Source organism: Polypterus senegalus, chromosome 2 (assembly GCF_016835505.1).
Source record: "Polypterus senegalus isolate Bchr_013 chromosome 2, ASM1683550v1, whole genome shotgun sequence".
Taxonomy (NCBI): Eukaryota; Metazoa; Chordata; class Cladistia; order Polypteriformes; family Polypteridae; genus Polypterus; species Polypterus senegalus.
The window spans coordinates 101,065,526-101,078,036 of NC_053155.1; the positions used below are offsets into that span (position 1 = coordinate 101,065,526).

The 12,511-nt window shown below is 34.5% G+C and overlaps 2 protein-coding genes across 4 annotated transcripts in view; one reads left to right on the plus strand and one right to left on the minus strand.

Moving 5' to 3' along the window:
- The window catches only part of c2cd3 (C2 domain containing 3 centriole elongation regulator), a 92,785-nt gene extending 88,291 nt beyond the window's left edge, over positions 1-4,494 (minus strand). For both annotated transcript variants that reach the window (XM_039744277.1, XM_039744278.1), the window contains exon 1: positions 4,371-4,494. In XM_039744277.1, coding sequence (XP_039600211.1) covers positions 4,371-4,422 — 52 coding nt within the window. In that variant the 5' untranslated portion in view covers positions 4,423-4,494. The remainder of the gene's footprint in view (positions 1-4,370) is intronic.
- Positions 4,495-4,668: 174 nt separating this feature from the next.
- Positions 4,669-12,511, plus strand: part of ppme1 (protein phosphatase methylesterase 1) — a 47,156-nt gene continuing 39,313 nt past the window's right edge. The window contains exon 1 of one of the 2 annotated variants that reach the window (XM_039744279.1): positions 4,669-4,691. In XM_039744279.1, the coding sequence (XP_039600213.1) occupies positions 4,684-4,691 (8 nt within the window). In that variant the 5' untranslated portion in view covers positions 4,669-4,683. Of the gene's footprint in view, positions 4,692-9,868; positions 10,131-12,511 lie in introns of those variants that run through there. The other variant, XM_039744280.1, reaches the window with a different exon arrangement.

Below are 12,511 nucleotides of genomic sequence, written 5' to 3' on the forward strand. Positions count from 1 at the left end.
GTGAATTTCTGTCTAATGGATTTTGTAACCAAGGAATTAGCAATTTGTTCCGAGATGTCCACTTGTAATGATCAATTTTGCAACCTGTCCTAAAGCACGTGTTGCCAAAAAGATCCCCAGATTGTTGTTTAATCAATTATGCTGATCATTTTGAGGAAGGCAGAAAGAGACAAGACTAATTAAACATCAAAGGAATACTAAACTTAAAAAGTTTTGAAAACGTAGGAGGAACAGTCTTTAACCTACAAAGTTACATGTCAATATTATTAAGGCTTCACTAAACTCAAGGTTGGAAGCTTGACATTTTTAGAACAGGTTACTCTAGATAGAAGTGCATTTCATACTACTTTATAAAAATGTACTTATTTTGATTGATCTTTCTCTTCTCAATATCCAGCTATGGCACTTACCGTTAATATGGTTTTGATCAGGGTAACTCCCCCAGTCTTGTAGTAGAAACTTGGGAGTGAAATTGTTAACTTGTCTAAATTCAATTTAATTCAATTCATTTTCTATACCACAGGCTCCTGTCCCCATGACCCTAAACTTTATAAAAATGCATGATTTTTATATGTGTGCAAAATGTTACTAAAGCATGAAGTATTACAAGTAAAAAATACAATATAATTTAATATAAATCCCATTTTTGCCAATTAAACTGTCAAAAGCGAGATAAAAGGCAAGGAAAAGATATTATATATAGGGAAAGGGCATTAAGAGTATTAATACTTCTTTGGATGAAACCCATTATCAGATATTATTAATAATAGTCAGCTAAGCACTGATATTTAAAGATGAAGCTTGACTGATTTTCATTGTTCAGTATTCAAGAACTGAAAGTTTATAAAAGGATCATTTCCATCAGGTTTAAAAAAAGGACAAATTTCCACTTCAGAGGAAGGTCAGGACAAATGTAAAAGAAGAAGGATGCGAGTGGATAGCTGAAAGTCAAAAAAGCAGACAAATCGGAGGCTATGGACTATCGGAAATGGGATGCTGATGAACACTCCTAGAATACATGAATAAATTTACCAGAAACTTCTGTGTTATGAAAAAGACAGGGTCATTGTAAAAGCCCATGAAGTTGTTTTTATTGGGCATGATGTAGACCCCATGAGTTTAGTATTGAGAAAGTTGATAGTATGGATTTCTAGAAATGGAGGTCTTATTTTTAGAAAATAATCCCAATATAACAATATATCTTCTTATGTGTTACATAGATAGAGTTTAAGGACAAAGGTTTGTAAGAGGCTTTATTCAGAGCTAAATATAGATAACAGAATGGATTTATAAAGGGTGAGAAAGATTTAAAATAAGATCTAGAGAAGGTTTTTGAGGTAGAGGAGGAGACATTTGGAATACACATGATCTAAGCACTGATCTCAAATGTAAAACGAAAAAAAAGAAGTAAAACAGAGGGATACTAAATTTTAAGGCTTGACATGCGAGGAGCCCTAGCTCATCAAACAATTCGCCCAAGGAGGCTATGTCACGATACATCCATCTTGGGTAACAGAGGTACTACTGGCTGCTTGCAAAACATTGTTATGGAAAATAGGGCACTTTCCTTGACACTTAAGGCACGAAACTAAATTTTCAGAAGCCAGTCTCCAAGTACAGAAAATGACAAAAATAAATTATCCCGTGGAAGCAAAAGGAAATTTTTCATTAACTCACATGAAGGGGAGCATTTGTATGATTTGTGGTTGTACTGTTCTTTTCTCAACAAGAAGCCACAAAGGTGGAACTGAAGGCAGGGAATGTCATATATTTATTGGGAGAAGAAAGGAGTCATGGTGATAAAAAGCACTTATCCTGTATTAAAGCTGAGCAATCAAGACAGGACCTCTTTTCCACTCAGATAAAGTTAGAGAGGAATGAATTTAACCTTGACCAGTATGTAGAGGGTGGGGGATGAGTAGCATCACACTGAACAAATGGATATGGGGGATAAAAACAGGTGTGATAATAGACTGATAAAGGCTTAGAAAGGCAGAATACAGTCTATCTATTAACACATATACTTAGGAATATAACATTTTCATTAGAACACGACTGGTTTCAAATGACACTATTTTTCATTTTTCAGAATAACATATTTTATAAACAGCCAACAATTCACATTGGTTTTTTTTTATGTTTCTAACACTATATTCATCTTAATATCCCCACAGGATTCATACAGTTTATCTAACCTAATCTGCTGCTGAAATTTGTTATTTTGAGTTGTATCCTTGTGTGCTTCACAAAGTATCTTTAGCTGACAAGATCTGTGAAAGATCCTGTATAAAAATATTGTATCTGGAAACTTGTGAATTAAAAAATGAATTCAGAAGAATTCAATTCTGGAATTACTAAACAAAGATGAACACGAGTCTGGCAAGTTTATAATACTTTAAGATGTGCAGAACAACTGTATTTTTACAATAAAGCATGACCTTAAGCATTCATGTTTTCTGTGTTCTTATTTCATTGCTTTCTTGACTATAGTGTGCAGAAATAGAAAACAAATAGTAATAGAAGCAATGCAAACAGTAAATTGGGACTGGTGTGAACTAAAGCATGCCAAAACTATAATGGTGAATAGGAAAATTCAGCCAAGACAGCGAAGCTTTGAGCAAGTATGTTAGCTACTGGAGATGTTCTGATCCATTGTTTTCTGAAGAACGTGCAATGAAATGGTGAGTGGATACAGCAGGGTAACAGGAAAGAAGCAACTAAACACAACCTTTGATTTTTTTTAGAAATCAACTTGTTAACACTCTCCAAGAGTATCAAACAGGTGAACTAAACTTTAGCTAGTGCCAAAAAATGTATGTATGGTTACTTCAAAGGAGATAAATGCATACTAATAATAAATAAAAGACACTAACCAATATGGTGGGCATGCTAACATTATACAATCAGATAAATCAGCATAGGAATTTTCTGCAGTATGTTTAGCACTTTTCAAAATAACCGCCTGCCATTTAGCTCAGGGACAATATGTTTTAAACAATACTAACAACAACCTTGATGTCCACTCATTCATCTATTTATTCTCTAACACATTTATACTGGTAACTTCGGAAGCAAGCTGGCAACAAATCCTGAAAGAATTAAAATTCATTGGAAGGCAGTGGATTGAACATGAAGAAACAAATTACGAGTAAAATCTGCCATTGGGGCACAAACGCAGACTATGACAATGATGGATCCTCTGCTACGTGTTTAACAAAGCTGATACTACATTCACTTTCCTACACCAAATCTTACAACATAAATATCTATTGATTTTAAGCCATTTTTCCAGTCTACAGGGTGATGACTGATGATGGTCCAGACAATACAAGGTGCAAGGTGAGAATTAAACCTGGCTCTAGACAGTTATATATATAGTTATACAGTATATCCAGGTTCACACTGTCCCACTGGACGTCAAGTTTTAAGAGCTGTTTTAGGAAATGCCATAAAATAAGCAAGATAAATAAATGTGAACATACTCTCCATTTCTGTGAAAAATATTGGGCCGAAAATAAAGAAGTCTCTTTATAAACAGGCATTTAAATGTGATGTGCATTTGTTCATTTGGCTCCAATTATTGAGATTATATTGAGAGACCTGTTGTTATCTTTGGTTAGTGCACACCCGAATACTTAACTACAGATTTGATTATGATATTATTAGTTGATTGCAGGTGGGCAGTGTTTAATTTACAACAATTCCCATTTTTAGGTTTACTTTAAAATCTGAAGCTTTATAGAGGAAAAATAAATATACATTATTTTAACAATCTTTGCAACCGTCGCCATAAACACTGTTGTGTCGCGAATTAGGCGATGGACAGACTTTTACCTAATACAGTTAGTCTCAAAAAATCAGAATTTCTCAAGACTATTTTTTTCTGCATTTTTGTTGCAGCTATGAAGAATAAAGGAGACATTGGAAAACCTGTTTGATTCTTCTGTTAATTGTAAATCCTGGAGAGGTACCATGTGGTAAAGAAACCGAACTGCCTATATCCTTAGAAAAATAATTTCACTATATTTACAGCTTTTTCCCCAAAAATCTGAATAGCATATGAGAGTTAGTGTACCCGATTATTGGTTTCTGGCTCGCTCCATACAATGCCAGATTCCGGCTGAAACTCTTACTTGAAAAGTGTCGACTATGCTATATCTACATCTATGAGTTTTCCATGCCCTTTTGAATATCAATCAAATGTTCAGAAATCATAACTGACAGTTAAATACGTAATTTCATGAAGCTCATTTTAAGGCCATTTGTTTCTATGCATTTAAATAAATAACGCAGCCGATCTGTAAAACCTGCTCTACACTCCTGCCTGCTCTGAGTACGATGTAACAATATCAAATACCAGAAGCATTTACCTTTCCTCCTTCTGCCTCCCAGTTTGGTGCTCTTCGGATTTTTGTGTTTCATACTTCCATTCAGCTTTTCTAGACTATGACTGTCAAAAGTTCATCTCTGCAACCGCCATGTTTGTTAAGTCGTTTATCTAGCTCCACCCCTACTGCATCGGCGCCATCCGTCTCCGAGCAACAACATCGACTCAACCCGCCACTCAGCTCGACGTGCCGCCGCCGACGCCAGTAATTATGGGATATTGGCGAGTTCATTTTTAATTTTTCAGTACCTCAGGTTTACACATCAGTGGTCTTAACCGCAAGAGTGAGATTGAGAATGGCAGGGTGGGTAAACGTACAAGTGTCTAAACAATTTCAAATTATACATTTGCAAGATTGTAAATAGTGAATTTGCTGCTTATTATTTGGTGCTGGTAATGTATAATGTTCTGATCAATACTACAACATTAATAGAATATTCATCCTTTTATGGTCATTATACGTTTATTGTTCCTTTGGTCACAAACTACGATTTATGAAATCATATATCGTTGTTAGCAATCAGTTTATATAAGCCGTATGATAACATCCGTAAATTATTTTAGGTGCCTTGAGTTTATGGGGAATAAGGGATCTTTAACATCTACCATCTACATTTTTTAATTTATCAAATGTCCCATGAAAAAAACAAACAGTAATCAAATGGAAGCTTTTCTGTTTTTACTTTCTCGTGTACGAAGTATAAGTAAAGTATTGTAATCGTCCAAATATTCGATGTCGAGATTTTATTGAATCTCAACGTTTTAGACCTCCTCTCCAAAAATTCAATTTCACGATTTTGATGAATCACGACGAAAATACCATTTTTGGAATAATGTCTGTGTCTGTCTGTGTGTGTGTGTATGTAAACACGATAACCTGAGTATGCTTTGTTTAGGTCAACTAAATTTTGCATACAAGTATTAGGTGCAAAACCTATCACCTATTTCCGCTAACCGGAAGTGGTTCTTTACCTGTTATTCATTCAGCTATATAGTCCGATATATTCAACTTTACTTTTATAATAATTATTAAATATATTATTATATTGATTTTTTTTGTTGTTGATGGTTCTTTAATACACATAATATAAAAATATAATGATTGTCTTGCGGTTTACTCCTCAAATATCCGTCCCCATATCTGAGTATACGAGAAAGTAGACCATTCCCAATTTTTTTTATTTCCTCTTCTGATAAAAAGTGAATTTCATGCATTTGTACAATGAAAAATACGCAGAAGATTGTTTTGAGCCTGCATGTAACGTCATATTCAAGAAAGTAAAATATGCTTTACTGCTAGATTTTGTACTGAGATTGTAATGGTTAATGTTCCAAAACCCCTTATTGTAATGTACCAGTGCTTTGTGGGAAAAGTCTGTTCTGACAGCAGCAGTTGAACAGTAGGGACCAGCAGTGCGTATAATTCTTTTTGGGAAACCAGATTCAGTCATGTTGGACCAATTTAGAGTCATCAATCAGCTGAACCCACACAACTTTAAGTTATCTACATGTGCACAATAGCATGAGCAAATAATGCAAACTCTTTTCAGATGGCATCTACACAGCGACTTGAACCCAGGACTTTGAAGCTGTGAGGTAGCTGTGCTCATCACTATGCTAATTTGCTATCCTTAGAATTTTATTTTGTTTAATTTTAGTACACATTGCCATACATTCTGGTGCTCTGTCTAGGGTTATTTCAGTGTCTTTCTTTGCCTACTGTTCTGATGGTCTCCTTTGACCTTAAATGTGACTGTTTTGGGAACAGGATTGGTGGATGAATTACTCGGTATACCTATGGCAGTGGTGCAGCCTTACCTAAAAAGCAGTAATTCACACCTCAGCCATATCATACACATAAATATGAAGCAAAAAAAACTGAAAATAAATAAGTCAGAGGTTTTAAATTAAAACTTGTGAATGAATGTAAAAAGCCTGTTTTCTTACAGCCTTTGGTTGTATAATAATCTTCCTCGTGATGCAAAATATGAGGTTGTTGGTTTGGAAGTCTGTGCTAAATGTTCCTACTTGGAACTCTGCCTCCTGCTTTATCCCATTAGCACTAGCTGCTGAATTGTGAAGAAGGTGTTGACTTGAAATGTTTGGCAATATTAGAGCATCTAAGTACAGATTTTTGTTTTTTACATTTTCTCAATCTGCTGTTTTTGGTATCGTACTTTCCTTTTTCGGACTTATGTTTTTCTATCAGTCATCTGAAGTTTGAAGTTGGAAGGACATAATAGTCCTGCAAAGCCACAGGCTTACAGGGCCTGCACATGGGGAGAGGCGATGTGGTGAGTTCCTCAGATGTCATTTGTGTAAGAACATAAATATTAAAAAATAACAAATAATACAAAAAATGAGAGTAAAGCGTGTTACATACACATCCAGTGTCTTATTTATATAATAAACAGAACAAAAGGGAAGTAAAGATCTCTTTTTGATTTTTCCCAGTACAAAAATTTTGTTTATTTAATAATGGCAAAAAGATTATATTCTTGACATGCAAGATGGCCCTTTACTACAGCCAATTGCTCCTCCAAATTAATGTAAAGAAATCAGAAAGGATTTTATAACCAACTTATTGATATCATAGAAATATATGACTATCTTGTTGTAGTTGTCAGTTTATCAAAAAGTACCCACATTATACTATTGAAAAATTGCCCACTTCTAAAGAGTTAGCTGAAATATTTCTTAGAGAACATTTTCAGTTACACAGATAACTAAAAACCATTATTTCAGACAGAGGTCAGACAATTCATCTCTAAATTCAGGCAAATCTTTTATGCCAAGATTGGCTACAAGGTTGGTTTGTATTTGTGTATCACCCAGAGAGCAATGAACAGTCTGAAAGGTTAAAGAAGTATCTTGAGAAATATTTAGGGTGCATAGTTGATTAGTTTCAGTCCAATTGGATAGCCCAGTTGCCTTTGTCTAAATGTGCCTCACATGTCGTATATAGTTCATCTATAAAAATGTCCCCATTTGAATGCTTATATGATTTTAAACTCCGCTATTAAACCTACGCATGGCATCTTCTTCTCTCCCTACTTTGATGAAGTTTCTAATTAGATTGAGCCAACTCTGCAAGCAGGTCTGAGAGCAAATGTTTATGAAATGTTTAATAAATGCACTCATTCTAATTAAGAGGACAATTAGGATCACCTTTGCCATTCTTGTGGACATCCTCAGACAACTGTCTTAACTGCAAATATATCATTTTTAATTGAGCAACTAAGGAAACACTGACCTCTACTAAGGTCAATTTTTAAGATTCAGTTTTTAAGACACTTAGCAAAAATACGATCCATGACAGAATAGCAAGACAGAACCTATGGCTTTCTAATGGTGACATAAATTGTCAGTGAGCACTGGCCAAAATAAACATGGATGGTTCTCTACTGGAAAGATATCCTGTGTACCAGTAAGTCAGATGTGGAAGCTTTCAGCAGTAAGAAGCTCATATCATTAGCCAAGCCTGGAAGTATTAGTGTCATATTTTAGAGATAATTTTCTGCATTAGGAACATTTTTAAAAGCCACCTCTTCATGCCTCAAGACTTAGCCGAGTTAAGCGCCAAAACACAAGCAACTCTACATCATAATGGCTAAAATAAAAATATGTTTATTGTTTTTGAACTGCAGATCTATACCCTATTGAGATGCTGTGGCAGGACAAGAAACAAGACTGTTTCGTGCATCTTCAGTTTGAATTTCAGTGTTAAGACAGACAAAGGTTTACAGACATACCAAGGAAAAGAGTTTCAATGCATAGGGACCACAAAGTTGAAAATGTCTTTGGTTGCTACACAGGGTTATTGAACTTTTTCAAGCAGACCAACACCAGAAAATCTCAACTGTTGCATGATTTAAGCAATGCAGACAAGCATTCTGGAAATAAATTCCATTGACTGAATCTTACATCAAAATCCACAAACAAATTGAAATCCATAAAACCTGAAACTGACTTGAAAACATTAACATCTTTCCTGCTGTTTAGTACTACTGTTTTGTTACTACCTTACTTGAACTAGATGTTCTTCATCTGCTAGCCTTGAAAGTTTTGTTTTGATTTTATGTACCCAGTTTTGATGTTTTGGTCTGTAGCACTGCTTAATCTGAACAGCTTCTTATGTTAATTTGTCTATCTCCATTTCTGCCTTGCTAGTTTTTAAATTTTATACCATAGCTGTTATACATTTTTATACAGGCCTTCCTGATGCTTGTTGTGTTAAGTCTGTCACACATACTACTACGATTCTTCTGGTTCCTACCAGTGGTGTATTTCCTGTCCCTTTAGTATGTGTTTATTTATAATACTATAATATTTAGTTAATAAATCAATACTGTATACTAGTCAGTTAAACCCATGAAACAGTGATGTTGCAAGTTTCTAGGTATAGAAAAATGTCAGACAAATGATTATCATCTCAAATTTACTTTCTAGGTCCATTATGGTCTATTTGCTGCCTTCTTCTTCCTTCACAGTTCTTACTCTAAGCTTTTATTTTACATCACCCTAATCTCATTGTTTACTCTAAAGAACTATAATTTACTGTAGAGGAACTATATGTAACGGTACTATAACACAACATAAATTGGTATTTTAAAAGGATACTAATGCCAGAAGGTTAATGCAGTAGAATGATTTAAAACAACGAGTGCTGAAACCTTTTTCACATCATTTTGTTAGGGTGGGGACGCTCAAATTTTTTATTGACCTCTAAGGAATTGTGACTTAGATTAGATTTTTTTTTCTTTTGGGTTCAGAAAGCGGACATTTTCAACACTGATCAAATCAATTCAAGTTTGCCAGAGATGTAATGTACCTTGCAGCGCGTGAAACAGTGACACCTGTTGATATTAAATATTACAGGTAACACCCTGTAAAAACTCAAAATTTCCTGTCAGACTCAATTCCAAGTACCGTACAGTGTTAACGGAATTAATCCAGAGCGGGTGTTTCTCAGGTTCTAAACTGAGGCAACCGAGAGTGTCTTCTACTTTACTGGAGTACTCTAAAAAAACATTTTCCACTTTAAAATAGCACAATTAATAAGTACACTTTTTGTTTTAAAGGGACGAGCGGTGTTTTTTTGTGATTCGACAGAAATAACGCAAGGCATTACGAAAAAAAATGCAGTAAGATTATTGACCGAGTTATTCGACCCTCTTAAAGAAACGTATACGTTTTTCTTTCTAAAAATACTTTCATTAGTGAAAGTTCACATACTAAGACTCATTTTAGTTGGTTTTCTGGAAAAATACACACAAATTTACCAGAGCTTAAACACTCGCGTCCTTTAGTAAAATTACCCATGAGCTTTACTACAAGAAACATTATGTCACCATTTTAGACGTCACAACAGGGCTTCCTCGTTGATCAATGGTATGTGTAGTTTTTTAGAATATTCTACTAGCTTTGTCGCAATACCACGCGGAACGTTAGAACTACAATTCCCATGAATCTTAACCGGGCGTCGGGGGCGTGTTTTTGGTGGTAGGAACTATTTTTTTAATCGCTGCTTGCAATCTGAACTGCAGGCGATTCAGTTGGTTATTTGTGTACAAAAATTAAGTGGTGTCGAAAGGAAGGGAATTAAGACAATTTTCACCAGAAAACCATTTGCAACCAATATTTCCATTCTGTTTGCTATGGAGAAACAGTTGCATTTAAGTCGCCTACCTTCTCGACCACCAATGCCTACTGGAGTGCAGTCTGGATCGAAAATGAGAATGGGGTGAGTTTTTATTATTGTTATTTACAGATTCTAATAAAGGTTAGCTAGTTATTTTTAATTTCTCTTGTATGATATTTTTTAAGTACCCGGCTGGCGCTAATTAATACTGCAGAGTGATTTCAAGTGATTTATTTCTGAGGAGACTTGGTGGCTGATCAGTTTTGAAAATGTAGAGTAAGTGTCAGACGGACCTTTCAGAAAGCGATGAACCAGTATTTTTTTTTTTTTTTTACATTTTGCCGATTTGGTTATTTTTGAAGCAGTAAAGTTTGTGTCTCATTTGTAAAGGTTTCGGTTTTTGAATATTTAACTTCTTTGGGGTTACACATAAGTCTATATAGGTGTTCATTTTATCAGTGTAGCAAAAAAAAAATCGTTGATCTGCCTTTATTTTAAGTCCTTCTTGAAAATTGTAACTAAATCCTGTATTTCAAAAGCTTACTATGAAATGTTTAAACATATATGCAAACGTTTATTACAAACCAGTAAAGGTTTATTATACATATTGTTGCTGAAATTACTGCTCAGAAACTACCGCGAGGGTCAAATTTAGATATATTGACAAAGTCAAGAAATGCGTAAAGTTTAATTAAAAAGAGATTCTTATAATCTTGAATGTTCACTCGAAGACTGGTAAGAGTTGCCTTGTAAATATGCAACCACCTATTTCCCCTTGAATTATGAACAGGTAAAATGCAGAGCTGTAAATGAAGGTTCAGCATATACTAAAAGGGGCGGGGCAAAATGTGTCCATTCTGAATTTGCAGCGGGTGTGACGCAGAAGGCCTATTATAAGTCAAAAAGATTGCATTTTCTTTATTCTTCAGTAGCTGCCATCCATATTTTCAATACCACCATGAAATATTATTTTTATAAATCATATCAGCACATTTAACTCTCTATTATATGAATTCTAACAATTATTTTGCCTTGGGGTCTCTAATTTATTTTATTAAACCAAAATATTAGTCATTTCACAATGACCTAATACACAGGGTTGCTTTCCTGAAAATTGTGAATCATGGAAATTAACAAAAAACTTTACAGTGTATGTAAGTAAAATGCAATATGTGCTGCTTTTTCGAGTGCTCCCCAAAACTGTTTTTAATCAGCAATTTTAGAAATGAGTATAAAGTACATCTGCCCTTGAAGCATCATGAATTCACTTAAAACCAATCAGCTAGCAGTACATTATTATAAGGTTTAGTTTTTGGTTCTTTGGTGGTGTATAAAAAAAGAAAAAGAAATATGAAATGTAATATGAAATAAACATGACATTGTAGCATTCTAAACAAATTAAGTGAAAGTGTTTCAATATTTGCAAAATCGAATATTATGTAAAGACATTAGTGGTGATTGCCTGCTTTTCATCTACACCAGCTTTGTATACACCCTCTCCTCTAAAATCAGGAATTTTGGTAATTCCTCCCAGCATTCCTTCTTCCTCATCCTCCTCTTCCTTGTCATTGGCAAAGGGTGTACTTGCTTAAATGGTATTGTCATACAGCATTGCATGCATATCACAATTATAGTGCATTGGCGCTGAGGTGAAAATCTGAAACCGGCTGGTTACTTTTGAAGACCGAAAAAGCACATTTTCTGTGTACCTTTATTGTGTTGAGCGTGACCCGGACACAGACAGACGGACAATGGTTGACTTGAAAGAAAAAGATATCACGATAATTTAGAGTTACTGCTTCAAACATGCAAAAGTGAAGGGCAAATTTGTAAAATTTACTTAAAACTGCTTCTATCTGTAAGGCTTTGCTCGTAATAGCTACGATATGTTACAAAGTCAGTCATTAACAACATTTTAAGTAAGTATCCTACTTAATTCTTGCTTAACGTTTCTGTGTGGATCAGTATTCTAGCCATTAGATTTAAAATGTGATAAATGAACCACAATTTCTTGTATATGGACAAAAAAGGTTACCTACAAGGCAGATGAAGTAAAATTAATAACACACCAAATACAAAAAGACAGTTTAAAGTTGAGTTTGAGTATTTCTTGTTTTTACAGAAGCAAAAAAGTTTAGTTACTATTTGACATATACAGGTTTTCCTTCTCTTCTCATCTATAAAGTATAGCGTTAGGTTAAAGATGCACCAAGCAGCATTTTACGTCATCGTATATAGGTTCAATAAGAAAAAATTGTTAAAAATTGCATCTTCACCTGACAGTTATTTATGAGATTTGTTTCATTGCATTATATGAAAAGAAAAACTTTGGCTGGCAGTTTATTTTCTGTTAAGGTCAAGTTTCTCAACACAGTTAAAGCACATAACATTTCTTAAGTATTCAAAGTGATGCTCATAGTTGTGTGGACTGGTGTTGTTTTCTGATCTGTGTTACAATTAAGGAAACTAATGAGTTGATGCAG